The sequence below is a fragment of the Carassius auratus genome, chromosome 23, assembly GCF_003368295.1.
Source record: "Carassius auratus strain Wakin chromosome 23, ASM336829v1, whole genome shotgun sequence".
NCBI classification, from domain to species: Eukaryota; Metazoa; Chordata; class Actinopteri; order Cypriniformes; family Cyprinidae; genus Carassius; species Carassius auratus.
In genome coordinates this window covers 15,460,250-15,486,438 of record NC_039265.1, presented here as the reverse complement: position 1 = coordinate 15,486,438, position 26,189 = coordinate 15,460,250, and the positions used below count along the sequence as shown (strand labels likewise).

The 26,189-nt window shown below is 42.1% G+C and overlaps 1 protein-coding gene across 14 annotated transcripts in view; it reads left to right on the top strand.

Moving 5' to 3' along the window:
• The window catches only part of huwe1 (HECT, UBA and WWE domain containing E3 ubiquitin protein ligase 1), a 42,698-nt gene that overhangs the window by 2,894 nt on the left and 13,615 nt on the right, over window positions 1–26,189 (top strand). For 6 of the 14 annotated variants that reach the window (XM_026200078.1, XM_026200065.1, XM_026200066.1 and 3 more), the window contains exons 2-65: window positions 112–161; window positions 1,011–1,080; window positions 1,173–1,271; window positions 1,351–1,557; window positions 1,664–1,816; window positions 2,195–2,257; window positions 3,390–3,467; window positions 3,592–3,639; window positions 3,764–3,932; window positions 4,045–4,145; window positions 4,324–4,474; window positions 4,549–4,676; window positions 4,768–4,908; window positions 5,029–5,134; window positions 5,306–5,413; window positions 5,512–5,613; window positions 5,715–5,795; window positions 6,000–6,106; window positions 6,344–6,548; window positions 6,630–6,721; window positions 6,846–7,048; window positions 7,172–7,229; window positions 7,429–7,605; window positions 7,724–7,969; window positions 8,231–8,364; window positions 8,750–8,850; window positions 9,109–9,297; window positions 9,397–9,613; window positions 10,525–10,647; window positions 10,775–11,012; window positions 11,097–11,438; window positions 11,816–11,938; window positions 12,065–12,160; window positions 12,316–12,585; window positions 13,675–13,827; window positions 13,972–14,099; window positions 14,309–14,390; window positions 14,479–14,655; window positions 14,776–14,929; window positions 15,643–16,034; window positions 16,126–16,321; window positions 16,424–16,591; window positions 16,718–16,866; window positions 17,544–17,610; window positions 17,755–17,978; window positions 18,191–18,402; window positions 18,519–18,701; window positions 18,858–19,030; window positions 19,120–19,259; window positions 19,356–19,431; window positions 19,515–19,613; window positions 19,833–19,960; window positions 20,064–20,223; window positions 20,400–20,628; window positions 20,873–21,051; window positions 21,126–21,215; window positions 21,325–21,485; window positions 22,121–22,166; window positions 22,870–23,226; window positions 23,492–23,702; window positions 24,282–24,406; window positions 24,493–24,716; window positions 24,808–25,202; window positions 25,510–26,170. In XM_026200078.1, coding sequence (XP_026055863.1) covers window positions 1,036–1,080; window positions 1,173–1,271; window positions 1,351–1,557; window positions 1,664–1,816; window positions 2,195–2,257; window positions 3,390–3,467; window positions 3,592–3,639; window positions 3,764–3,932; window positions 4,045–4,145; window positions 4,324–4,474; window positions 4,549–4,676; window positions 4,768–4,908; window positions 5,029–5,134; window positions 5,306–5,413; window positions 5,512–5,613; window positions 5,715–5,795; window positions 6,000–6,106; window positions 6,344–6,548; window positions 6,630–6,721; window positions 6,846–7,048; window positions 7,172–7,229; window positions 7,429–7,605; window positions 7,724–7,969; window positions 8,231–8,364; window positions 8,750–8,850; window positions 9,109–9,297; window positions 9,397–9,613; window positions 10,525–10,647; window positions 10,775–11,012; window positions 11,097–11,438; window positions 11,816–11,938; window positions 12,065–12,160; window positions 12,316–12,585; window positions 13,675–13,827; window positions 13,972–14,099; window positions 14,309–14,390; window positions 14,479–14,655; window positions 14,776–14,929; window positions 15,643–16,034; window positions 16,126–16,321; window positions 16,424–16,591; window positions 16,718–16,866; window positions 17,544–17,610; window positions 17,755–17,978; window positions 18,191–18,402; window positions 18,519–18,701; window positions 18,858–19,030; window positions 19,120–19,259; window positions 19,356–19,431; window positions 19,515–19,613; window positions 19,833–19,960; window positions 20,064–20,223; window positions 20,400–20,628; window positions 20,873–21,051; window positions 21,126–21,215; window positions 21,325–21,485; window positions 22,121–22,166; window positions 22,870–23,226; window positions 23,492–23,702; window positions 24,282–24,406; window positions 24,493–24,716; window positions 24,808–25,202; window positions 25,510–26,170 — 10,440 coding nt within the window. In that variant the 5' untranslated portion in view covers window positions 112–161; window positions 1,011–1,035. The remainder of the gene's footprint in view (window positions 1–111; window positions 162–1,010; window positions 1,081–1,172; window positions 1,272–1,350; window positions 1,558–1,663; window positions 1,817–2,194; window positions 2,258–3,389; window positions 3,468–3,591; window positions 3,640–3,763; window positions 3,933–4,044; window positions 4,146–4,323; window positions 4,475–4,548; window positions 4,677–4,767; window positions 4,909–5,028; window positions 5,135–5,305; window positions 5,414–5,511; window positions 5,614–5,714; window positions 5,796–5,999; window positions 6,107–6,343; window positions 6,549–6,629; window positions 6,722–6,845; window positions 7,049–7,171; window positions 7,230–7,428; window positions 7,606–7,723; window positions 7,970–8,230; window positions 8,365–8,749; window positions 8,851–9,108; window positions 9,298–9,396; window positions 9,614–10,524; window positions 10,648–10,774; window positions 11,013–11,096; window positions 11,439–11,815; window positions 11,939–12,064; window positions 12,161–12,315; window positions 12,586–13,674; window positions 13,828–13,971; window positions 14,100–14,308; window positions 14,391–14,478; window positions 14,656–14,775; window positions 14,930–15,642; window positions 16,035–16,125; window positions 16,322–16,423; window positions 16,592–16,717; window positions 16,867–17,543; window positions 17,611–17,754; window positions 17,979–18,190; window positions 18,403–18,518; window positions 18,702–18,857; window positions 19,031–19,119; window positions 19,260–19,355; window positions 19,432–19,514; window positions 19,614–19,832; window positions 19,961–20,063; window positions 20,224–20,399; window positions 20,629–20,872; window positions 21,052–21,125; window positions 21,216–21,324; window positions 21,486–22,120; window positions 22,167–22,869; window positions 23,227–23,491; window positions 23,703–24,281; window positions 24,407–24,492; window positions 24,717–24,807; window positions 25,203–25,509; window positions 26,171–26,189) is intronic. The other 8 variants (XM_026200074.1, XM_026200072.1, XM_026200071.1 and 5 more) reach the window with 8 other exon arrangements.

The following is a 26,189-nucleotide window of genomic DNA, read 5'->3' as shown; positions in this document are numbered from 1 at the left end:
TATATTAATTAATTCTGAAAGTTTTTGCCATTGGCAGTAAGATCAACAAACATTTTTGTGTTTATTGTCTGCAATTGTTTCACTTTCATCTAGCTTTTTTTTGTACTTTAGGTTTTGCACATGAAAAATGTCGTTAAGTTGGAATAGCCAAATCATATACCGTAAGTATCTGCTTAAATGTTGGCATTCCGGCTTACATTTGGATCATTGATTGTTCATATGTAATGGTACACCTCATAAGTGCTTTTGACACTGCGTTTAACCCTTGGTTATCTGCATTCTAAACCACACTTAACACCAGGTGAAGGAATGTTTCACACTCATTATTTAGAAGCAGAGTCAGAGTCCTTTGTGGTGTTAAACACACTTTGCGGTACCACACTTTTGCCATGTAAACCATTGTGGTATTTGAATGTTACAGTTACATGCTTAGCAACAAATATCTTGTGCCTCACATGCTTTAGACAGTCACAGAAACATGTGTTGTTGTCTAAACCGTAGTATGTTGGCAGGGGGAATGTCAAATGGTGACGTAAAATGTAAATGTGTCAAAGAGACCATTTCGATTGCACCTTTTATAGTCTAAAAAAGTCCATTCAGGCAAATTGAAGGTACAGTCTGTAATACATAATCTGAGGATTCCTAATGCTAGAATGCTTTATGTAAACTGGTTGTGTGCTGCTTTCTTCGAATCAGTGACACTGACAATAAGTACATAAATGCAGGATTAAGAAATGTAATGTATGTGAAACGTTATGAAAACCTAGCATGAAATCCTGGTGAAGTATGAGAACGAGAAGTGTGAAACATGAAACAAGATAACCTAGAATATTGTTTACCCAGGTTTAGAATGAGCCAGAATTAATTTAAGTGTGAAAAGACTTTTTTTTTTTCATATGTGATACTCGGGCAATGCTAAGCTTAAATTTCAGTTGGTGGCATGGGGATGAGTATTATTCACTGTTCATTTGACTGAGCTTCTCTCTCATCATTTGATGTGTTCTCTGTAGGAATCGAGTGTAGAAATTAGTGACCATGAAGGTTGACAGAAGCAAATTGAAGAAAACCCCCACTGAAGCGGTCAGTAAGCAGGATTTCTATGCATTTGGAGTTTGAGATTGTGTGCACTTGCATTTCCTCATAGTTGACATGTTCTTGCGCTCCTCCTCCAGCCTGCCGACTGCAGGACTCTCATAGAAAAGCTGAAAGGATGCAGCGATGAACAGCTGTTGCTGGAACTGCAGCTAATCAAGACCTGGAACATTGGCAAGGTATATGCCAGCACCTCTAGCATCATGGTGTTTAATATGCATGTTCAGATGTCTAATGACGACCTGTTTCTCTTCACAGTGTGAGTTGTATCATTGGGTAGACCTGCTGGACCGTTTCGATGGCATCCTCTGTGATGCAGGGCAGACGGTGGAAAACATGTCGTGGTTGTTGGTGTGCGACCGGCCAGAGAATGGGCAGCTAAAAGCCTTGTTGCTGGCGGTGCTCAACTTCACTGCACTGTTAATCGAATACAGTTTTTCAAGACACCTGTACAGCTCTATAGAGGTACCCCAACTCAAGACTGATACAAAAAAACCTGCTTCTGTTAGCCTTATATGGTTTATTGCGAGTTGATTTTGAGCATTTTCTTTTTTCTCTTTTGTGTCTGTAGCACTTGACCACCCTTTTAGCATCATGTGACATGCAGGTGGTTCTGTCTGTGCTGAATCTCCTGTATGTGTTCAGCAAACGTTCCAATTACATCACCAGACTGGGCTCAGATAAGAGGAGCCCACTGCTCGCCCGTCTTCAACATCTGGCTGAGGTATGAAAGCTTTACTTTGTCATGTGAGCATATTTCTTTTCTCAGTTTTGATTGCTGAAGTCTAGAAGATTGAAATGTCAAGTCTCAAAGCAGCTGCATATCAAAGGTCTTTGAAATGCATGTGGCTAATACTGCAGCAGTATGCAGTGTTTAACTGTCAATTTTTAAAAGTTTAATCCATGACTTACATCTTTGATTCTAGTGGGAACTTTTGAATCCTTGTTGAAATTAATTCAGGTGTTTAGTATCGGTTCTAACCAAAGCAGCATGGTGACCTGTTTTGTACAGACCGGTGCTTTCATGGTGACATTTCAAGGCTGATGCTTGTTATCTTTCATCCTACACCTTTTCCTGACTCTTTTATTCCCGCTGTCCTAGAGCTGGGGTGGGAAAGAGAATGGCTTTGGTCTTGCGGAGTGTTGCCGAGATCTGCCGATGTCGGTATGCTATTTTGTCCCATTACACATACTATGTCATTGTGAACACGGGGGGGAAAAAAATGCTGTATTTTAGAGTTAAGTGTGAGCCCCATTGATAAGATGTTCATGGTTAAGTATTATGGATGACTCTAATTCCCACGTCCACCATAATTTTAATATGATTTTAATAGGGATGCACAATATTATCAGACTTATATCAGAATCAGCCTATGAAGGCTTTAAATGAAAAAATCATCATCTGCCCGTTATGAAAGATTATGCCGATAAGTCTTGCCGATAAGAGGGAATACGTTAACTCACATGGGGTCATAGTGTGCTAGTGATTAGATCACTTCAGCAGTGTGACTTATTCTGGAAGCTAAATTTTGTCTGAATGATAATTGGATTCAATGTTTTGGATTGCTGCATTTAATCTGTGAAAGCACGTACAGAATGCGTTTGGTGTGTGTTAGAATAAACCATAAAAGCACCTGCAGCAGTGACAGCCTCCCCCAGGTCCTAACGTCCGTTCGGATAGTTTTAATCTGTAGGGATTGCTGTTGGCCTTCTGATTAAATTAAAAGTAAAATAGTTTACATAACATTTAGACTGTTTTTGATTAAATAAAGCAGTAATTTATGTCATTAAAATAAAAAATGATTTTCAAAAAGATTCTCAGAACTTTTACAACTCTTTTGCTTTAGACTATCTACAGATGTTAAATCTTAAAATAAAATGTTAACACTGCATCTTTCTGGGAAAAAAATCCAATATCTTGTATCCCTAGATTTTAATGCAAACTGTGAATTTATAATTCATAACAGCTACATTTTAGGAATTATTATATTCTTTGATTTAAATGTCTCTATGGTAAAGGGAGTGCTGGATGGATATTATAGAAAATTAAATTCTGAAATAATAAATAGTAAGCAATATCACTATCTATTATCATTTTAAAGTTGCATTTAATAATTTATTGCTGCTTTTTGTAAAAAATATTTAATTATATACAAATAATTTTATGGCAGGTTAAAATGTTAATAAAATGTTGACAGGAAAAGTTCTAACAGGCCATTTTTGTTTAGTCCTGCAATTTACAAGTTTTAGTTTGAAACAATTAATTTCTCTGATGTGTCTATATTTGTGTTATGCAGAAATATCCACCGAGTGCCACCACATTGCACTTTGAGTTCTATGCAGAACCCAGCTCTGAGATCAAAGTGGAGAAAAAGGTATGCATGGAGTCATACTTCCCTTTATTTCACCATTCTCGTTCAACATTGTTCTTTTTTTGTTAAGCAAACAATTCATTTCTTTGTGTTTAACCTTTGTTGTACCTTTTTTCCCTCTCAACAGTCGAGCAGTAATACGCTACACTACATTCATATTGAACAACTTGATAAGGTGATTTTTCTCCTAGTTGTTTTCATTTGCCGTCCTTGTGGAACAGTTAATGGAAGCACATAGACCTTTAATAGCTATTGATTACATTTGAATCTGATTTTTGCTTTTCCCCTGTGGCCCTTAGATTTCCGAGAGCCCTTCAGAGATCATGGAGTCTCTGACAGCTATGTACAACATCCCTAAAGACAAACAAATATTGCTTTTCACACACATTCGCCTGGCTCATGGCTTCTCTAACCACAAGAGGAGACTGCAGGCTGTGCAAGCCAGACTGCATGCCATCTCCATACTCGGTGAGTTGATCCCTCTGGTACTGATGAAAATAAATACAGGTATTTATTTTCATCAAACATCACTAGGTTCTCGCTTTCTGTCTAGTGAAGTTGATGTGTGTGTGTTTTGCAGTGTACTCAAATGCCCTCCAGGAGTCAGCCAATAGCATCCTCTACAATGGGCTTATAGAGGAGCTAGTGGATGTTCTTCAGATCACGGACAAACAGTTGGTGGTGGGTAGCAATTATTCATATTTATTTTTAACACCTATATGGCATATATGTACTTGTTGCGTTATTTAGAGTGATTGCCAAGAATGGGAAATATTGCACTAAAAGATGTTTTTAAAAAAAACTGAAAAGATGCTTTTAGATTTATTTCATTTATGAACCCTCAATTGTATTGTTACAGGACATTAAGGCTGCCTCTTTGCGCACATTGACATCCATAGTTCACCTGGAGCGCACTCCCAAACTCTCCAACATTATCGACTGCACAGGAACAGCCTCCTATCATGGATTTCTGCCTGTGCTTGTCCGCAACTGCATCCAGGCTATGATTGGTAAAGAGAGAGACCTTTAGCTCTAATTCTTAGGTTTCAGGTTTGGTGACATTCTGTTTTTATTTTTGCTTCAGACCCACTGATGGAGCCATACCCCCACCAATTTGCCACAGCCCTCTTCTCCTTCCTGTATCACCTGGCTAGTTATGATGCTGGTGGAGAGGCCCTGGTGTCTTGTGGTATGATGGAGGCATTGCTAAAGGTTGGTACTTTGGTGCTTCCTCATTTCTGGAGCATTTAATGAGAAGGTGATATGTGAGGATGTATTGTGAACCGTGAAACTTCCACTTCAGGTGATTAAGTTCCTTGGGGATGAGCAGGACCAGATTACCTTCGTGACGCGGGCAGTAAGAGTTGTCGATCTCATCACCAATCTGGACATGGCTGCTTTTCAGTCCCACGGCGGCCTCTCAATTTTTATCTCCAGACTTGAGGTATTGAAAGCCTTCCCCAGCACAACTCGTTCAGCCCCTTGTTTTTCTGCATAGACTATTCAGGTTTTTGCCCTCTGCCCTTTTGTTGACGGAATGTGACCCCATTGTTTCTCTGTGCAGCATGAGGTTGATCTCTCCAGGAAAGAGTGCCCTTTTGTAATCAAACCAAAGATCCAGAGGCCCAGCACAGCTACTGAGACAGAGGACATGGACACAGATATGGACAGTTAGTACCATCTCTGTTATGTTTACTGTATGTTGAACTATATTTTTTATCCTTATTCAAAACTGTGTATGGTATCCACAGACTGTCATCTACACACTAGGCCAGGGTTTTGTAATGATAAATTGTGGATTTGTTTTTGTGGTTCACAAAAAAATGCTTTTGTCAATGTAGTGTCAGAGGTTGCCATGGAGAGCAGTCCTGGCCCATCCACTTCTTCTGGTTCCAGAGCAGAGACGGATTTGCGAGCACAGAGCAGTGCAGTCAGCGCTCCCAGAGCAGGTACAATAAGTGTACTTGCATGTCGGCGGGTCTCCTTTATTTAGTTCAGGAGAAACTGTGGACAGTTTTGTAATACATATTTTGTTATTTCCTAACAGGAGTACAGTGCATTCCTCAGAGGGCCGCTCTGTTGAAATCTATGTTGAACTTTTTGAAAAAAGCCATTCAGGATCCTGCATTCTCTGACGGCATTCGTCATGGTATAAAACTGCATTTAATGATGCTTCAATTTTTACATTATGGTTAATAGTGTTTTTATTTGCTGACTGTGATATTCATTGCCTTTGCACTCTCTTTATAGTAATGGATGGGTCCCTCCCTACCTCTCTGAAACACATCATCAGTAATGCAGAGTATTATGGACCCTCACTGTTTCTCCTGGGTAAGCACATGGAGAACAATACTTCTGGTGCTGCTGATATATTGCCCAAACTCTTTATGTGCAACATTTTGTAGATCTGTCTTCAAGGTCACAAAGTAGAAAATTGCAGCATAGTATGGTTAAAAGGCCCTTTGTGGATTTAATTGGTTTGAATCTTGACTAATTTATTTCTCTGCCCTCTATTTTTCTTGTTCTCCGTTTTAGCGACGGAGGTGGTGACCGTTTTTGTGTTCCAGGAGCCCTCTCTACTGTCATCTCTGCAGGACAATGGTCTCACTGATGTCATGCTACATGCACTGCTCATCAAAGATGTGAGTCTGCCTTAACAATATAACTATTTTTCCCTTTCCCTTTTATTTTTGTGCCCACACATTCTATCCATTTTAAAACTCCTTTTGTCTGTTTAAAGGTCTTTCACCACCCCTGTTCAGTCGTGCTAGACCCTTTATATCCCTTTTCCCCACTAAATCTTTGCACAATTTTTTAATTTTTTTCCTCCATCGCTGGATTCCCTCTTGGATAGTCCAGCAAGTCATGATGCATTTTAGTCCCATTTTATGCCTTTGTTTCTACAGGTCCCTGCTACCAGAGAGGTGCTGGGTTCCCTGCCTAACGTATTCAGCGCCCTGTGCCTGAATGCCCGTGGTCTGCACTCATTTGTGCAATGCCAACCCTTTGAGCGGTTGTTCAAGGTGCTGCTCTCGCCAGACTACCTGCCAGCCATGCGCCGTCGACGCAGCTCTGACCCACTAGGTGAGTGGCCCCTATAGGTGTTCCTGGGTTTGGAGATGATAGGATTGTGTTTCTAACAAACTGTTTAATTTTATGAAACAGGTGACACCGCTTCTAACTTGGGCAGTGCAGTTGACGAGCTAATGCGGCACCAGCCCACTCTTAAAACAGATGCTACAACAGCCATCATCAAGGTAAAGCGGATAGTGCTGAAACACATTGTCTTTTAAGAAATCTCCTTTATTGCAGTGTTATGCATATTTAAACTCCCTTTCATTCTGAGTCCTTTAATTTGATTATTAACTTGACCTTTAACAGTTGCTAGAGGAGATCTGCAACTTAGGACGATCGCCAGAATACATCTGCCAGAAACCTTCCATACAGAAAGCCGATGGGACTGTCACGGTGCCTCCAGCTCGCTCGAACCATGCTGCAGAGGAGGCATCCAGTGAGGATGAGGAGGAGGAAGAGGCTCTACATACCTTTAGCCAACAGCAGGGGGAGCCGGAAAGCAACAGGCAGTTAGTGCACTAAAATAGCTTCTAGTGTTCCTTGTTTTCAATGCCATGTGCGAGAAATTTATATTGTTTTAGATATAATTAATAGACCATTTAAAAAAAAAAAATTATGTTTTTGTTTTACAGAGTGGTGGGAACAGAGGAGCGAATCCCTATTCCTCTTATGGATTACATTCTGAATGTGGTACGTGCAGCAGAGCTAGACTCTTTGTATCTTGTTTTATACTTTTCCCCTCTCATTATTATTCTTCAGACTGTCTATTATGACTCAGTCCTATTGCATTCGTACTGTTCATTGGCTGTTTGTCAAAATGCATTGTCTAAAGTTAGATGAGTGTTTGCTCTCCACGAACTGGAACTAAAATATGCACCTTTCCTTTTAGATGAAATTTGTGGAGTCCATTCTTAGCAACAACACAACAGATGACCACTGTCAGGAATTTGTCAATCAGAAAGGACTCCTGCCACTGGTGTCAATACTTGGGCTTCCCAACCTGCCCATTGACTTCCCCACCTCTGCTGCCTGCCAAGCTGTGGCCGGAGTCTGTAAATCTATACTGGTAAGATTGACACCTACCTGTAGGAAATGTAGTTTTTCCCTAATAATGCTTAAGATGCTGTGGTATTTAGTGTTTTAATTTTATTCTTTTATCCCCTCACTTTCTTACTGTGCCTTAGACTTTGTCTCATGAGCCGAAAGTTCTCCAGGAGGGTCTGTGTCAGTTGGACAGCATACTGTCTGCTCTAGAGCCGCTTCATCGACCCATCGAGGTTCCTGGTGGCTCTGTGCTGCTCAGAGAGCTGGCCAACGCGGGCCATGTTACGGATGCCACATTGTCGGCACACGCCACCCCACTGCTGCATGCCCTGACGGCAGCACATGCGTACATCCTCATGTTTGTTCATACCTGCAGAGTTGGACAGGTATGCATTGAGGCAGCTATATATATATATATATATATATATATATATATATATATATATATATATATATATATATATATATATATATATATATATAATCTCAAATGTTGATTTAATATCAATTATTATCAGTTTTCGCATTTAGTTGTTAGTGCTCTAATATTTAACAATTATTGACTAAGCAAAAAGAGTCTGGAAGTGTGAGAAGCTGTGTGAGAACTGGTGTGGTGTTAACAGTACCTCTTGTTCCTGTTCTTTCAGAGTGAGATCCGTGCTATCTCAGTAAATCAGTGGGGATCTCAACTGGGTCTGAGCGTTCTGAACAAACTGAGTCAGCTCTACTGCTCTCTAGTGTGGGAGAGCACTGTGCTGCTGTCCCTCTGTACACCAAACAGGTTAGTACTGCTCTCACCTCACATGGAGGACCTTTCACTTATCCACTCCATAGGCACTTCTAAATCCACCATCTGAATTGTAAATGCATGTTACAGATTGTGAATGTAAATTTTTTTTGACCTTGTTTAACTTAAATGCCATAAATTGATCTTCCGGTGAAACAATCAATTTTTTTTCTGATGCATGCTAGATTTCTCCAGTTATTTAGTCCACTTAAACCTTGCTCCTCCACAACTGACTGCAATGCAATGGTTTTGAGTGATATTTGTCACAATATGGTGGGGGGTACACAGTATGGTATTAGGAGGATAGGTGATTGTCTGCTAACTAAAACGGATTGTTTTTATTTATCTATTTGTAATTTGTTTAATTTGTCCTTTGCAGTTTGCCTCCTGGCTGTGAGTTTGGTCAGGCCGACATGCAGAAACTTGTGCCTAAAGAGGATAAACCCTCCAGCAGCACAGCAGCTGCAGGAAGGAGAACTGGTAAAAATACTGCAGTATCAGTACTACAGTAAAATTCTTTATAAAGCTCACTACCTTTCTCTGCCTACTTTATTTGATATGATTTTATCTGTAAAGAAATTGGGGGAGTTATTTTAGCCATCAGTTTCATCAGTTTTTTTTTATTTCCTCTTTCCTGTTTTTTTGCACCTCGGTTCCTTTTATTTGCATTTCATGTCCTTTTTTTGTTGCTGTTTTGCATTTGCTTTTTCTTTTCTAATGCCCTTCTCTCTCCACCAGCTGAGACTGAGACCCTCTCTGTGGGGGTGGATCCCTCTGCTCAGGGTTTGCTGGAAGGAATTGGCCTGGATGGAGACACTCTCGCTCCCATGGAGACAGATGAGCCCACAGCCACTGACCCAAAGACCAAGTCCAAACTCACCCCTGCCATGGCAACACGCATCAAACAAATTAAGCCTCTGCTCTCAGGTCAGAGCCAGAAGAGCGGTCTCAGACATTTTAATCTGTTATTTAATAAGTCAAATGAGAAACTCTGAATTACATTGGATCTATCTCTTTATCCCCCAGCCTCCTCTCGTTTGGGCAGGGCTCTGGCAGAGCTCTTTGGATTGTTGGTGAAGCTCTGTGTGGGCTCACCTGTCCGCCAGCGGCGCTCTCATCATACCACCAGCACAGGCACCGCCCCAACACCGGCGGCTCGGGCCACCGCATCTTCTCTTACTAAACTTCTCACCAAGGGCTTGAGCTGGCAGCCGCCTCCCTATACACCCACACCACGTTTCAGGTAAATACACCTGCTGCTTTGTAGCAAAGTTTACCCTATAATTCTGAACATAGCATTAGTATCTTTAATGATAGTTTAGTAAATGGAGCTGCTGATAGTTGTCGTGGAAATTCCCAATGCTAATCTGGCTTCACCACAGACAATTTAAACAACTAGTTGTTAATATAGTAACTACAGTATCTCAAGCTAATTCCCTGACTTTCCAGAATACTTACAATACTTCCCTGTAGTATGGTGACGGCATCCCGTCAAGAAGTTACTATAACTACCTCAGTTGCACATGAGCACACAGGTCTTTAGCATCTATACACTCTCACCACCCTTCTCAGGATTACACTGGTCCAACACAGGATCTTTAATACCAACTCCAGTATTACAGCCTCAGCCCGAGGACGGTTCTATAGTCTTCCAACACTATCACTGTCTTGTACTTAGTACTTCCTCTGCTGCGCAGCATATACTAGACACCACTCCCAAGTTGCTTTTTGCAGGAATTAAAGTTTTATTCATGGTCGGGAGCACACTGGTCACAACAACCGAGAGAGACTCCCTGAACAGAAGGATACATGAACTTTTATACTTTGTAGTTGAGTAACAAATCAGTGTCACTCAAGTCGTCTTCACTGTAATTGGTTATACTGACATGACTGATAGTTCTACTATTTCAAGCACTTTTTGGGTAAATATAGATCATTTGATAATAGAGATGTAGTCTTTGATCTGAGGATCCTTAGTCTGCACTTTTCTGAACATTCCATGTTGAACACGCTCTTTTGACTCCTGAGGCCATTCTATAACACAAAATATACCCATCACATAGTACAGTGTAAACGGAATTCCCTGAAGCCTGAGACTTGTATTTCCTGGAGGTGTATGACGCTTATATTTATGTGCTTCTCTTTCAAAATCAGACTGACTTTCTTTATCTGCTCTGTGGGCTTCACCTCACCCATGCTGTTTGATGAGAGGAAGTATCCGTACCATCTGATGCTGCAGAAGTTCTCCTGTTCCGGTGGCCATGATGCTCTGTTTGAGTGAGTAGAAGAAGAGTTGAAAACAAAAAACTGAATTTTTAAAAAATATATTAATTTTTCAGTAATCATGCTGTTTTTGACTTTCTGTAGTATTATACTTCAAGTAAAAATGCTTTGTATTCATCAGGACGTTTAACTGGGCCCTGTCCATGGGAGGTAAAGTGCCCGTGTCGGAGGGCTTGGAACACTCTGAGCTGCCTGATGGGACTGGAGAATTCCTAGATGCCTGGTTGATGCTTGTAGAGAAGATGGTGAACCCCAGCACAGTTCTGGACTCCCCACACTCTCTGCCTGCTAAAGTGCCTGGAGCAACACTCAACACGCCACAGTTCAGCGCATTGCGCTTTCTCATCGTCACCCAGAAGGTATGACATTTAATGTTAGTATAAGTACCCTTGCATTATTAAAGCGAAGCAGCACAGTTCTAAATTTTCCAACTCTTTTTGTAGGCTGCATTCAGCTGTATCCGTAACCTGTGGAACCGTAAGCCCTTGAAGGTGTATGGTGGACGCATGGCTGAGTCTATGCTGGCCATTCTGTGCCACATCCTACGAGGAGAACCTATCATCCAGGAGCGGCTCTCCAAAGAAAAGGAGGGCACTGCTCGGCCTGAAGAGGAGAGCAGTTCCACAAGTGGTGGGGGAGCTAGCGTGCCTTCAGGAACGGGGGGAGTAGTTGGAGAGGGAGTGTCTGGAGGTGCCAATGGCAGCACTGCTACAGCCTCTACAGAGGAGGCAAACAACTCTACAGCACGCAGAGAGCCACAGGTCAACCAGGCTCAGCTGACTCAGGTACTGCCACTTTCTGTTGTAGGAAATCCTATGAAATATAAACTTTTAATCAGAAAGGATTTGTAATGAGTTAAATAAAATATTAGCAGTAACATATAACAATGGTAATACTCTAGGAAAGTTTATTTTTTTTATTTTTTTCAGAAATCCTGTTTTTAATTTTGGTGTATTTTCATGTTATGATTTCAATTCAAATGTATTATCAGAAATGGTAATCAACTGAATGATTAACCATAACAATTTAATGAATCTTTATAAATGTGATCAAATGAATCGCCAATCATTCGCATATATATGAGGTTGTGTTTCGAGACCTAAGATACCTGAAGAAAGCTATTAGCCATTTCTAACCAGTCAAACCTTGACCTCCTTCATAGCTAATGGACATGGGCTTCTCCAGAGAGCATGCGATGGAGGCTCTACTAAACACCAGCACTATGGAACAGGCCACTGAGTACCTGCTCACACATCCTCCACCACTGCTCAGCGCAGCTGTCAGAGTAAGACTAACACACAGACAAAACTCTCTCTTTCTCTCATACACACACACACACACAAGCATACACAGACAGGATGCACACACAGGCTATAAGTTAGTGTAGTCACTGTGAGCTTTGTTTCTGTAGGAGTTCACCATGTCTGAAGAAGACCAGATGATGCGGGCCATTGCCATGTCTCTAGGTCAAGAAGTTAGCATGGAGCAGCGCTCAGACTCACCTGAGGTGGGCACCCACACATTCATTATTACATCAGTTAAATAGGAATTACTGAGTAGCACAGCATAGGCCACCTCACCTGTCTACTTCACATCTTCACCAAGATTTCCCTGCCTTTGAACAGATTCACAAGTCACACCCATGCTACTTTTTGTTTGTAGGAAGCAGCTCGTCGGCGTGAGGAGGAGGAGAGGAGAGCAAGGGAGCGGGTAGAAGAGGAAGAGTCTCGCTGTCTGGAGCGTTTCCTGGAAGCTGAGCCTCTAGACACCACAGAGCTACATGCCTTCACAGATTCGATGCTGCCTGGCTGCTTCCACCTGCTCGACGAGCTGCCGGACACGGTCTACCGCCTCTGTGATCTCCTCATGACTGCTGTTAAAAGGAACGGCCCTGAGTACAGGGACCTCATCCTCAGACAGGTGGTCAATCAGGTCAGTATACCCGTATGTGCACACAACATACTAATTGGAATAGGTATTTTTTGGCAGTTACTGAAAGTTACTCATACACATCTAGTCAAATAGCTGGCCACGCATGGCTGAATGTGCTACTTATGGTCTTGGGTAAAAAACATTTTGGTGCTAAAGGCTTATCTTTTAAATGCTTAATATAAATTATTTTTTTACAAAGCTATTTTTTTATGCTGTTAGTCAGAGTAAACTATACTGTTAAAAATATGCTTGTGAATTATGGGCCATATACATTATTGGTCATTATTGACTGCTTGCCCAGTGAGACCAGCAGTTTAGATTTCTGCCTGCCCTGCCAGCATTGCCCTGGCCATAACAACAATGCATTTTATGGTTTAAAGTGTATAATTTTTACATTAGTATTATTTAATTTCATTTTACATTTATTGTGTATGTTGCCATTTGAAAGTTTGGGGTTTATGAAAAGTTTGTTCACCAAGGCTGCATTTATTATTAGAATTGTATTATTCTTTTAATATTAGAATTTAATGGTTTTCTATTTTATTATAGTATTGTAATTTATTCCTTTGAAAACTGATGCAAGGGCTGCTGAGAATTCTGCTTTACCATCAATGTCACTTGATCTTTCAGAGATCCTTTTTTTAAGCTAATTTGGTGCTCTGGATACTTATCAATTGAAACATTAAATGTCTTTACTATCACATTTAACTGCGTGTTTGCTGAATACAGGTATTATTTTCTTTTTCTTTTGAGGAAAAAAGTACTGACCTCAAATATTTGAATTGTATATTTTTGTAAATGTTTTTTTATTATTCTTAAATTAAATTTCTAAAAAGAAAATTTTAAATAAGTGAAGGAAATTATAACTGTATATAGGTTTGCAGCACAAATGCATTATTAACAGGTATAAGCTATAGTGCTAGTTACATTACTGTCAGCTGGCCCAAAACTCTCTCACACTGGGCCCAGGTCAGTAGGCCATCCTAATTGTTGAGCCCTGCACCTATGGTGCTTAACTATAATATTTGGGTAGGTTTTGACTTAAAACCATGACCCTATTATCATCTGTATGTTTGTTTATTTCCGAAGGTGTGGGAGGCTGCCAACGTGTTAATAAAGGCTGCAGTGCCGCTAACAACCAGTGACACCAAGACCGTGTCTGAGTGGACAAGACAGATGGCAACCCTCCCCCAGGCCTCCAACCTAGCCACCCGCATCCTGCTGCTCACGCTGCTCTTTGAGGTACATGGTCTTGCATAGTCGGCTGCACACATCATTACTGTTTATTTATGCACTATCCTCTAAAATAATTTATGGATCTGCATGCACAAGTAAAAGCAACCACTGTGCTGTTCTTATGGAAGCGTGTCGTGCTATGTGCCACAGGAGCTGAAACTCTCATGTGCTCGGGTGGTGGAGAGCAGTGGTGTCTTAACTGTGCTGATCAAGCTGTTGGAGGTGGTGCAGCCCTGTCTGCAAGCTGCCAAAGAGCAGAAGGACATCCAAACACCCAAGTGAGTCCCTGTCCTTCCCCTGTCTGCATGATTGATGCACTCAGACATCAGCATTCCTAGAAATCTCTGCTGACCCAAGCATGTTAAAAACCGAGAAGCAGAATTTTTTTTATAGAGGAATAATGTTATGTTTGGGCCCTTTTGCAACAATTTACAGCATTTTCATGTAATAAGATATATATGTTTCCAATATATTTGTTTATTTGTAGATGGATCACCCCTGTTCTCCTGCTTATTGACTTCTATGAGAAAATGGCTGTTTCATCCAAACGAAGAGCTCAGATGAATAAGGTTGGTGCCAGATGTTATAATCCTAATCTTTCAATATGACAACAGTGAACAGTATCTAACGGAAGTGTTGTTAACTTTCTTATCTTAGTACCTGCAGCCCACTGGGAATAACTGGCGTTGGTTTGATGACCGTTCAGGCCGCTGGTGTAGCTACAGTGCAAGTAACAACAGCACCATCGACTCAGCCTGGAGGGCAGGAGAGAGCAGCGTCCGCTTCACTGCAGGCCGTAGGAGATACACTGTCCAGTTTAACACCATGGTGCAGGTAACCGCTACGACCTGGGCAAAACATCCGTTTTGTGACTCGGATAGAAATTTGATTACAGTGGCCATACAGTATGAGTAGTAGATCTTTGTTAGATTCTTTATTTCTCTTTTTTTTCAGGTGAATGAGGAGACTGGGAACAGACGGCCAGTTATGTTGACTGTACAGCGGGTGCCACGGATGCCCAAGACCTCAAAATCCGGGAGTGTCACTGATACGGAGAGAGAAGAGATTGAACAGCGAGCAAAGACTGAAGAGACACAGACTGACACAGGTGAAGCAACAGCAAGCCTATAAAGTTTAAAGGGGGGGTCATATGATGCGATTTAAAAATTTTCCTTTCTCTTTGGAGTGTTAAAAGCTCTTGGTGCATAAAGAGGATCTGTAAAGTTGCAAAGACTAAAGTCTCAAATCCAAAGAGATATTCTTTATAAAAGTTGAGTCTCGACCACACCCCTCTAAAACGCCTCATTCTAACACGTCTACATTCGTTGAGAAAGTGAAACTTTGCTTGGCCTTCCAAAAGAAGACAGCTAGAAATCATGTTTATAATGGGTTTTATGTTTGTCTCATTGCTCTGGGCGGACAGGGCATCACAATATGTTAAGAGGTGTAACATTCCCGTCATGCGCTTGAGGTATTCGGCCAATCACAGCACACTGGATAGCTGGCCAATCAGAGCACACCTCGCTTCAGACCGATGAGCCTTAAACTGCATAAACACATTATTTCCATTACACCAAATAATGTTCTTTTTAGCAGCATAGTATGACCCCTTTATACCTTTCTTTTTTTTTCTCCATTGTTTGATGGGGGGAAAATTACTGAGTGCACCTTGTTTCTGCTTTTCACAGAGTTTTGGCTTTGGCTATGAGTGAAATTGAATACTATTTATAATTAAAAAAAAAAAAAAATTTAATTCATTAGCATTAAATTGTGTGTGTATATTTATAGTTTATTAAATGTTTCTTTATGACATTTTTTCAGATTCCGGCGCTGTGGAGATGGCGCCCCCTAAAGAAGAGTCAGAGCAGAAGGAATCAAGCACCGCAGCTCACTCTACCCTTCAGGAACCCTCTGGTTCCAGCGGTATTGTTGTACAGGGGATGACAGAGGACATGATCACTGTTTTGATCCGTGCCTGTGTCAGCATGATCAGTGTCCCCGTGGATCCGGACACTTTACATGCCACTTTGCGACTCTGTCTGCGTCTCACACGTACACACCATTACGCCATGATGTTTGCAGAGCTCAAAAGCACTCGTATGATCCTGAACCTCACGCAGAGCTCAGGGTTCAATGGCTTCACCCCATTGGTCACTCTGCTCTTCCGTCACATCATAGAAGACCCAGCCACCCTGCGACACACTATGGAGAAGGTTCATATTTACCCAAAAGCAACATTTCTTTTATCTTGGGTGTGTTACCTAAAATAGCTTGTCCTTATTTGATCTCACTCTCTTTCCTCAGGTGGTACGGTCTGCCGTCACCAGTGGTGCAGGAAGCACTACGTCAGGTGTGGTGTCAGGTAGTCTGGGCTCCAGGGAGATCAACTACATCCTACGTGTCCTCGGCCCAGCGGCCTGTCGCAACCCAGAGTGCTTTATGGAAACTGCCAAGAGCTGTATCCGAATTGCTCTCCCTGCCCCAAGAGGTGCTGGCACTGGTATGGTGGAAACCTCCCAAAAATCCACCCAAAAATAATAAATCAGCATATGGTGTTGTTCTAAAGCCTAATAACCAGTCACAATCTCTCTTTGTTCATCAGCCTCAGATGATGAGTTTGAGAACTTCAGAATTAAGGGTCCAAATGCTGTTCAGCTAGTGAAGACGACACCCCTGAAGCTGTCCCCACTGCCCTCCATACCAGAGACTATTAAAGAGGTCATCTATGACATGCTGAATGCCCTAGCAGCATATCACGCTCCAGAAGAGGGTAAGACAGAAAAATGAGAGCATGCGTTTTTATTTAGTTCATGGTCCAGATCTATCAAGCTGTCATCTCTCATCAACATCCACTTCTCTCAATGCTTGGGGTCCATTTGGGTTTGTTTATGTGTAGCAGAGAGAGGAGAGGAGCGGGCAGCCACAGTACCGGGAAGTCAAGACCTGTGTCAGATCCTGCAGGATGTTGGTGATGATGTCTACCAGCAGTACAGACTTACCAGACAAGGCAGTGATTTTGATTCGCAGTCTGCTTTCCACATCAATGTAAGAGTTTTATATATGTTGTACAATATCTGTCTGATTTTGTGCATTGTCAATTATCAAAGAATGCCATACTTGGAATCACTATTGATAAGACCTAGAAAATTCAGCTTTTTTTTTTTCTTTTTTTTTCTAAAATATAAAGTTGAAAAGTATGAAAAATTTGTTTTTAAAGATTCACAAGTATTTTTCATGGCGTTCGGAGCAGGCAGCCCAAAGTTTAGTGATTATTTATTGTAACTTCAAGACACAGTTACACAAAACAGTTTGTCTCTACCGTAAGCAAGTCTCATATGAAATTCACTAAATGAATGAGCATGTGCTCACAACATATTCAGACTGTAACATTACCAGTTGGATTTTTTTAAAGCCATTTGTCAGATGAAAATTGAATGTTGGAATTCTCCTATATTAGTGACATCAAAATGTGTGGTTTGTTGCTTAGACATGAAGATGGACTTGCTTGACTTAGGGTGGCAAAAAAGCTTCCTCAACACTTTATTCGTTACATAACACCAGGCCTGCTCCAATGCCATGTCATGAGGATTTTTTTGTATGAAAATGTACAAATCTAGTTCAATTAGATACTCTGTGAAAAACACAAGTAGCCCCCAGTGTGTGTAATATAATAAGCTCAGAAATGTGGGATTTGTATTAATAGTGGGTGTTAATTATATCAGACCCAGGTGTTTGCTGCTGATGGTGCTGTTGCAGAATCCTCCCAATCTGGAACTCCACAGGGAGAAGGTGTGAACTTCTATACATGCACACTTACACATTTAGAGCTTAGAACCCTTTCTTTATACAATGACCATGTTTTTGTCACTTTGGCTGGTTTCTTGTCTTGCCCTTGTAATTGTTTTCCTGTCATTGCTCTTTCTCTATACCTAGCCTCGACGCCTGAGGAAATGCGAGAAGAGAAAAAGGAACAGGAGGGAGAGAAGGGAGCTTCCACGGAGGAGAGCCGAGCTGCCAAAGCTAAGGCCAGCAAACCCCTGATGCCCACTTCTACCATCCTGAGACTGCTTGCAGAGCTGGTGCGCTCCTATGTTGGCATCGCCACTCTCATCACCTCTTACAACTACATAGCTGGCCAGTCAGAGCTCATTAAGGAGGTGAGTCACATCAGTAGATGTGCAACCAGTGTTTCAGTCAAAGGTTTCATTTTTCACGTCATTGCTTTTAGAGAACTGATTCTGTTTATGCAATATTGAGTTATAAGACATTGCCTGGACAGTATTTCAGTGTATTTGTAAAGTTCTATTTTACTTTCTTTTAGCAAACATCATTCATCATGTGTAATAATTGTGACCATATATATGTACAGGATTGCAGTGTGCTGGCATTTGTTTTGGACCACTTGCTCCCACACACCCAGAACTCCGAGGACAAGGACACCCCTGCCCTTGCACGACTTTTCCTGGCCAGCCTCGCTGCAGCTGGCACAGGCACTGATGCCCAGGCAGCCCTGGTCAATGAGGTCAAGGCTGCTTTGAGTCGAGCATTGGCCATGGCAGAAGGCACTGAGAAACACGCCCGGTGAGTCGAGCTGCCCAGTCACTATTCTAAAATGTACTTTTAAACTATTAAGACACTGATTGTACTTAACTGGATATGTACAACTTGACTAAACTTTGACATTTATCTCTTTGCAGCTTGCAAGCAGTGATGTGTATCATCAGCACCATTATGGAGTCGTGTCCCTCCACCTCAAGCTTCTACAGCACAGCGACAGCCAAGACCCAGCACAACGGCATGAACAATATCATCCGACTCTTCCTAAAGAAAGGCCTTGTTAATGACCTTGCCCGTGTGCCTCATAGTCTTGATCTATCCAGGTATCACAAAATAATAATAATAATAACAACAACGAACTCTTGATATATTAGTAGAATGCAAATTTTTGTTTATCGTTTAATGTTTTTCTAACCATGGTGATATTGCATAATTGATTTTTAAGCAAATGTAAATTGTTTTTATTTTTTTTCTTGCAGTCCAAATATGGCAAACACAGTAAATGCTGCTCTGAAGCCTTTGGAGACGTTGTCACGAATTGTGAATCAGCCTAGTAGTTTGTTTGGGGGTAAAGGGGGATCCAGCAAGAACAAGACCGAGCATGACACTGTTGGCACAGTCAGGGACAACAACAGCAACACCCAAGATCAAGGTAATGCTCGTATCACTGATCACTTTAACTCTCAGCAGAGTGCCCCAGTGCCCTTGCTGAGTGTTGTGTGTTTGTCTAACTGTGTACAGGGGAGGCAGGCGAGGCAGAGCCAGCAGAGAATCGTGACCGTGGTCAAGCCACAGATGCTGACCTAATGGATGGAGAAACCGAGGGTGACACCGTGGTCATTGCTGGACAGCCAGAGGTGCTAAGCACTCAGGCCATGCAGGTTAGAAGCACAGCAGTTTGTGGAACTGTTCTCTGTTGATGAATATGAAATTCCTCCTCCAGCTGAACAATGTTTGTTATTCATGTATTCTTGTAGGTGGAAAATGAGTTGGTGGATTTGATTGATGAACTTTTAGAAAGAGATGCAGGAACTGTTAATAGCACCATCATTGGTAAGTGATTTATTTGGTTTCAGGCCAAATATGAAAGCGATACAGAGTTGGATTTGTGTGTTTGATTTGGTTTTGTTAATTAGTGGGTCGCTCTGGAGAGGATGAGTCTCAAGAGGACGTGTTGATGGATGAAGCTCCTTCCAATATGAGTCAGGCCTCCACTCTCCAAGCCAACAGAGAGGGTAGGACATGGATCTCTTTCATATTAGCTCATGGAACATATGATGACAGTGACCCATAAATGCCATAGCCTGGCTCATCGGGCCTTATAGAAAGGGGGCACACCCTCTGAATTTCATTGCCTCCGAAACTTATGTTTCACACTGGGAATTTGTCTTTATACTCCTCAAATCTGTCTTGGGGAAGATCTTGTAGTCATTTTGTTCTCTTTACTGATTTAGACTCTATGAACATTCTTGAACCAGAAGATGAGGAACACACACAGGAGGAAGACTCCAGCGGCAGCAACGAGGATGAGGATAGTCAAGATGAGGAGGAAGAAGAGGAGGAAGAGGAGGAGGAGGATCAGGTAATAATTATTTAAAAAGCAAAGACAGAAACCACCCTAGAGAAGATTTATCTTTTTTTTTTTTTTTTTTTTGCATTTTTCTCATTTTGTTATGTGTTCCCAGGATGATGAAGAGGGAGATGAGGACGATGATGATGAAGGTTCAGAAATGGAACTGGATGAAGATTTTCCTGATATCAATGCTGCTCCACACATTCGTTTTGAGAGATTTGACCGAGACGATGACCTCATCATTGAGTTTGATAACATGTTCTCCACATCTGGTAAGAAATTAGTGGTTTAATAAACATCTTTGGGCTACTATACATTTATTCCCTTTTTCTTTTTCCTTTTTTTTTACTCAAAGTAGTTTGAGCTGAACATCCCTGAGAATTTTTTTTTTTTTTTTTTTTTGACCAAATGTGTCACGTCTATTCTATCTGTCTTTTGTGCACTTTAGCTGACATACCTCCCTCACCAGGAAATATCCCCAGCTCCCACCCTCTGATGGTGCGTCACGCTGACCATGGCTCACTGACTCTGGGGGGAACAGGCACCAGCAGCAGATTGGCTCAGGGCATGGGACGCAGCCAACGCTCTCTCCGCCAGCTCACGGCCAACACGGGTCACACGGTCCATGTACATTACCCTGGTAACCGCCAGCCCAACCCTCCTCTCATCTTGCAGAGGTGAGTCCATTAACTTTACTGCCTTTGTTTTAACACGATATGAAATAACATGCTTTACAGTGGTGCAAAAATGTGCACGTAAATTTTTCTTTTTTATCCTTTTAAAAATCACAGCTTTCATTGCTTTTCTTGGTTTCCTGTAGTTCCAACATGAAAAAACATCATAAATGAGACTCGTTTACAATTCTGTTTGTTGTCACTGCAGCTTCAAATTCCTTTTATTTTTCATGTGTGTGTCTCTCAGATTATTGGGCCCCAGTGCTGCAGCTGATATCTTGCAGCTGTCAAGCTCTCTGCCTCTGCAGTCTCGTGGTCGTGCACGTTTACTGGTGGGCAACGAGGACGTGCACATCATTGCCCGTTCGGATGATGAGCTACTGGATGACTTCTTTCATGAACAGAGTAGCACCGGAGGACAAGCTGGTGAGACTCCCACAGACAAGCTGCTTTAAAATTAACGGTTCCAGATGCACCTGCTAAACCCTTGTGTTCTACAGGAACCCTTTCAAGCATCCCGACCGCCTTAACCAGATGGACGGATGAGTGTAAAGTCCTGGATGCCGAGAGCATGCATGACTGTGTGGCAGGTGAGACTCATCTCAGAATGAATATATTACCATCTGTTGTTTATGCACTGCAGGAAGAATTGCTAAATGAGTTTATCTCTAATGTCAAGTCTTGTGCTTGGTCTCTCAGTGGTGAAGGTCCCCATACTGCAGCACCTGGAGAGCTTGCGAGATGAGGAGCTGGAGGAGCGCAGGGAGAAGAGGAGGAGACAGTTGGCAGAGGAAGAGGAGACAGCCAAACAGAATGAGAGTTCTGCAGCTGGTGAAGAGACCCGGGAACAGAGCCTACAGGTACAAAAAAAATAATGAATGTGAATGAATAAAGTTAGAAAATAAGTTTGAAGCTTTAAATTGTAGTGTAATCTACAGGCTGTATTGCAGACAGGTGCTTCTGTTATAGACACTTGGTTGATTTATAATTGTAGCAATTGAGTTTGGATGTTTTTGTCATGTTTACAATTGCCAAGCAGTGTTGCTTGCCACGTTATATAGCATTTAAGTGATGTGCTGTCAAATTTTTTAACGTTGCTCGTGTATTCATACACTACCCTACACAAATTATTTGGAAGTAATATCCCGTACGCTCACCAAGGCTGCCTTTATTTGATCAAAAATACAGTAAAACAGTAATTCTAAAATATTTTTTATAATACCGTACATTTTCTATTTTAATATATTTTAAAATTGATTCCTTGGACTCCCACAGGACTTTTCAGAATTTTCAGCAGTCGTTACTCCAGTCTTTATTGTTACATGATCCTCCAGAAATCTTTTTTTTTTTTTTTTTTTTTTAATTACTATGATTTATAAGATTGAATTAAATCTTCAATCAAACCATGGGTATCAGGCAGGACCCATGTCACATCCCTGATTCAGTGTGAATTTCACAGTAAGGGTGGATGAATTGTTGCTTTTATTTCCCTCAGGGCTCTGGGCTTGGAACAGTCAATGGAGCTGGAGAGAATGCTGCAGGTTAGAACATTGCATGTTTGTCTAGTGTTTACGTGCATGTTTTTGTTCATTTCCGTTTCACTGAGCACAAAAAATGCAAATAAAACAAATGTTTTGTTTCTAAAATGTAATCAGCTATTTCATTGTGAAGAACCAGGGTACTGGATAAACTCTTCTGCGGGCTGTGGGATGAGGTAGTAGTTTGTATAGTTTTAGGATCACACCAGATCTGGGAGATAACTATACAGTCTACTGTCTTTCCCACGGTAACTGCTTCAACAGCTGGACGATCTTTCTGCCGACACCGCGGTAATGCTGCTAGGCAACAATCAATTGCTCGATCAATAATTTCTAGGCAACTGCTCAATTATTTATAGGTTTACAGCTACATGAATTGTATTCACCACATTACTGTCAATATGAACACTATTTTTTTTGCTTTTGGCTGTCAAATGTTTGAGTGTTGTTATCGTCTTTAGTTGGATAAGGCTACAGTGGCTGTGATGTGGTGAGGTAGTAAGTTGTGTTGTTGTTGGGGATCAGTGTAGTGTGGCCCTCGAAGGAGATAACTATACAATTTACTGCCTTCCTCACTGCAGACCCTCAGTCACATGCCCTTCCTTTTCATTACCTTCTTCAACCGAGCTACAGTGTCATTTATCACATTTATCTTAACTTATCATGTCCACAATACTCATTTCTTTTCATTCTGTTATCTGGTCAGAAGGAGAACAGGCCCAGAGTGGATTGTCGTCCTGCCTGGACCCTCCTCGCACCTCTGAGGGTTTCCTAACAGCGCCCCCATCAGGAGACGTCACCCCAACCACCCCTGCCCCACACGAGCAAGCCCTCGTGTCTCTTGAAACAGCCATCAGTCAGCAGGTGCACCAGCCAATCACTGAGCTGCTGCTGGCTGACTCCAATCCTAATTCTCATGGCGCCTTGGCAGGGGCGGGGATTCCCCAGCTCTCAGCACCTGATAGGCCGAATTGTGAGGCAGAAGCATCTCAGATGGAGATGTCACCTGTACCCACTATTGGTGAGAGAGGAGGAGGAGGAGCATTGGATGCAGTCAGGGAAGGTAGATTAACTTTGAATCCTGTAAAATTAGAATTTACACACTGTGGTTCAGTGGAATGACTTTAACATTCACATCACGGTGAATTCTCCTTATTCTACTTAAAAATGCCATGGCTAAAAGATCTGTGAAGAGGCTTAGCCTTTATCAGAATTGTTGTATAATCCCACTGCATTCTACATGCAACAACTGCATGTACTTTCCCCCACCTTTTACATTGGGTATGTTGAATTGTATACTAATCTCTTCTTCCTGCTGTCTGTCTCAGCTTCTCTCAGTCCGGATATAGCTGAAAGTTCAGAGCCTGTGCCAGTGGGTGTATCTCAGCTTGAAGGTTCACCCATGGATACAAGCAGTCCTGCCTCAGGAACGCAGGAAGAGCCAGCTGCCAGCTCCGCTCCACCCAATCACATGTCTCAGGAACTGTCAGGAAGTGGTGACAGTGGCCTCACAGACAGGCAAACAGATGGAGAAACAGGGTGTGTATTTGGACCACAGTACTTCTTAGATAAATAGATCAGTAGGGATTGGCTGTTATTGCATTGTTGTTTTTCTTAACTTCTTCTTTTTTTCTTTATAAAGTGCCTTTATTTTCTTCATTACAACTGCAATATGTATTAAAAATGAATAAAATAACAATTAATAGTATTGATAAAATACTACAAAAAAGTTTACAATTCATATTAATATTATATTAAAATATTACTGTTAATCTAGAACATAGTGGGTGGTATCCTGCTGATATAATGTTTAGAATTGTTTGCACAAAATTGGTCAATTTACAAATAATGTTTACACAATACACATCTTGTTAACCAGGTTGTTGGATTTAGAGCTAACAATATGCCTGAAGGTCCGTTTAGTCATTTATTGGCCAATGATGATGGTTAAATATTGCTTAAATTATCTACCAATCACTTGTTTCTGCTTTCTTCCATTTAAAAGTAAATTTGCTATTTAATTTTAGTAAGCAAGGGACCACACATCTACCAAAAATAATTATATACTTGGTTTTGTATGACTATTGAATTCTTACCATATTATGATCTTTATTTCAGCTCAACTTCTGTTTCATCCCCTGGTGAAACCATGCCTCGGAGTGACAGTGCAGATAGCCAATCGCAGGCAATCCAGGAGGAGCCCCTCCCATCCACCAGCAATGAAGAGGATGACCCTCTGGCAGGTTGGTTTTTCAGTTAAGATTGATGATGAATATAGCCATGAGCCATTCCTCAACTTTGTATCAAATTTTCTGTCACTTTCTTGCAGGCATCAGTCTGCCAGAAGGTGTGGACCCATCTTTCTTGGCAGCGCTGCCTGAAGACATCCGTCGGGAGGTACTGCAGAACCAGCTGGGAATAAGACCTCCTTCTCGGCCTCCTGTCGCCTCCACGTTGGCAGCGACAGCTAGTACTGTGCTGGCAGGAGGGCCAGGGCTTACTGAGGTCAGCCCAGAATTCCTAGCTGCTCTCCCACCTGCAATTCAGGAAGAGGTATGAGTAACAAATGCAGAGTGATTAAAATAAATTGTCTGAATAGGAAAAAGTCTTCATGGAGTTGATGAATATTTTCCTGTGCTATCAGGTCTTGGCCCAGCAACGTGCAGAGCAGCAGCGTCGAGAGCTATCCCAGCAACCTCCACAGGGTGATCAACCTCTAGACCCTGTCACGTTCATCCAGACCCTGCCCTCTGAGTTGCGGCGATCCGTTCTGGAGGACATGGAGGATAGTGTGCTGGCAGTCATGCCCCCAGATATTGCAGCAGAAGCTGCGGCACTGCGGAGGGAACAGGAGGCCAGGCAGAGACAGCTGATGCATGAGAGGTTGTTCGGTCACAGTTCTTCCTCAGCCCTGTCTGCCATCCTGCGCTCACCTGCCTTCACCAGCCGCCTCGGTGGCAACCGTGGGGTACAATACACTCGATTGGCTGTGCAAAGAGGAGGAACATTTCAAATGGGAGGGAGTGCCAATCACAGCCGGTGAGTGTGACGATAAAAAGGGCTTGATGCTTGAAAAATACCAATAATAAAAATGTCCATGCTTTATCTGATGGTTTTTGGCATGAAATTAAATCAAACTGATGTGTTTTTTTTTTTTTTTTTTTTTTTTTTACACTTTAATGCCCTGCAGGGACTATTTTTTTATATTATTCACGCATGCTTCTAAATGCAACTTACAGTTTGCACATGTATTTTTAGTTCCAAATGTTAGTGAAACACTTGCACTGTATTTATGAACAAGTAAATTTAATATTTCTAAATCATCTTTTGTTGTTTTTGAATGTAGGCCCTCTAGCTCTAACGTTGATTCTCTTCTGCGTCTGCGGGGGCGTCTCTTGTTGGACCATGAGGCCTTGTCCTGCCTTCTAGTGCTGCTTTTTGTGGATGAGCCCAAGCTCAATACCAGCCGCCTCCACAGAGTGCTGCGTAACTTGTGCTACCACTCTCAGACACGTGGCTGGGTCATCCGCAGCCTCTTGTCTATCCTTCAGCGTAGCAGCGAGAGTGAGCTCTGCCTGGAGACTGCACGCCTGGAGGAGTCCCGTGGCAAGCGGTCCCTAGGCCAGGGCTCATCCAGTGGAGGAAAGGCTTCCTGTTCATCTACGCAGGCTGCTGTATCCTCTTCGTCGTCATCTTCCTCTCTGGAGCTGATGAACAGAGTGGAGTCGCGTAGTTCCAGTCAGCTCTCCTGGCTGTCCGTTTCAATGGATGCAGCTTTGGGATGCAGGACCAACATCTTTCAGATCCAGCGGGTGTCGGGCAGAAAGCACACGGAGAAGCATTCGGCAGGAGTGGGCATGAGCTCCGGAGGGCTCGGAGGTGGCGTTTCAGGAGCGGGAGTAGCATGTGCAGGAGGAGGAGGAGGTGGATCAACTGTTCACATCCACCCACAGGCTGCTCCAGTTGTATGTCGACATGTACTGGATACCCTCATCCAACTGGCCAAGGTACTAGACCACCTATAGC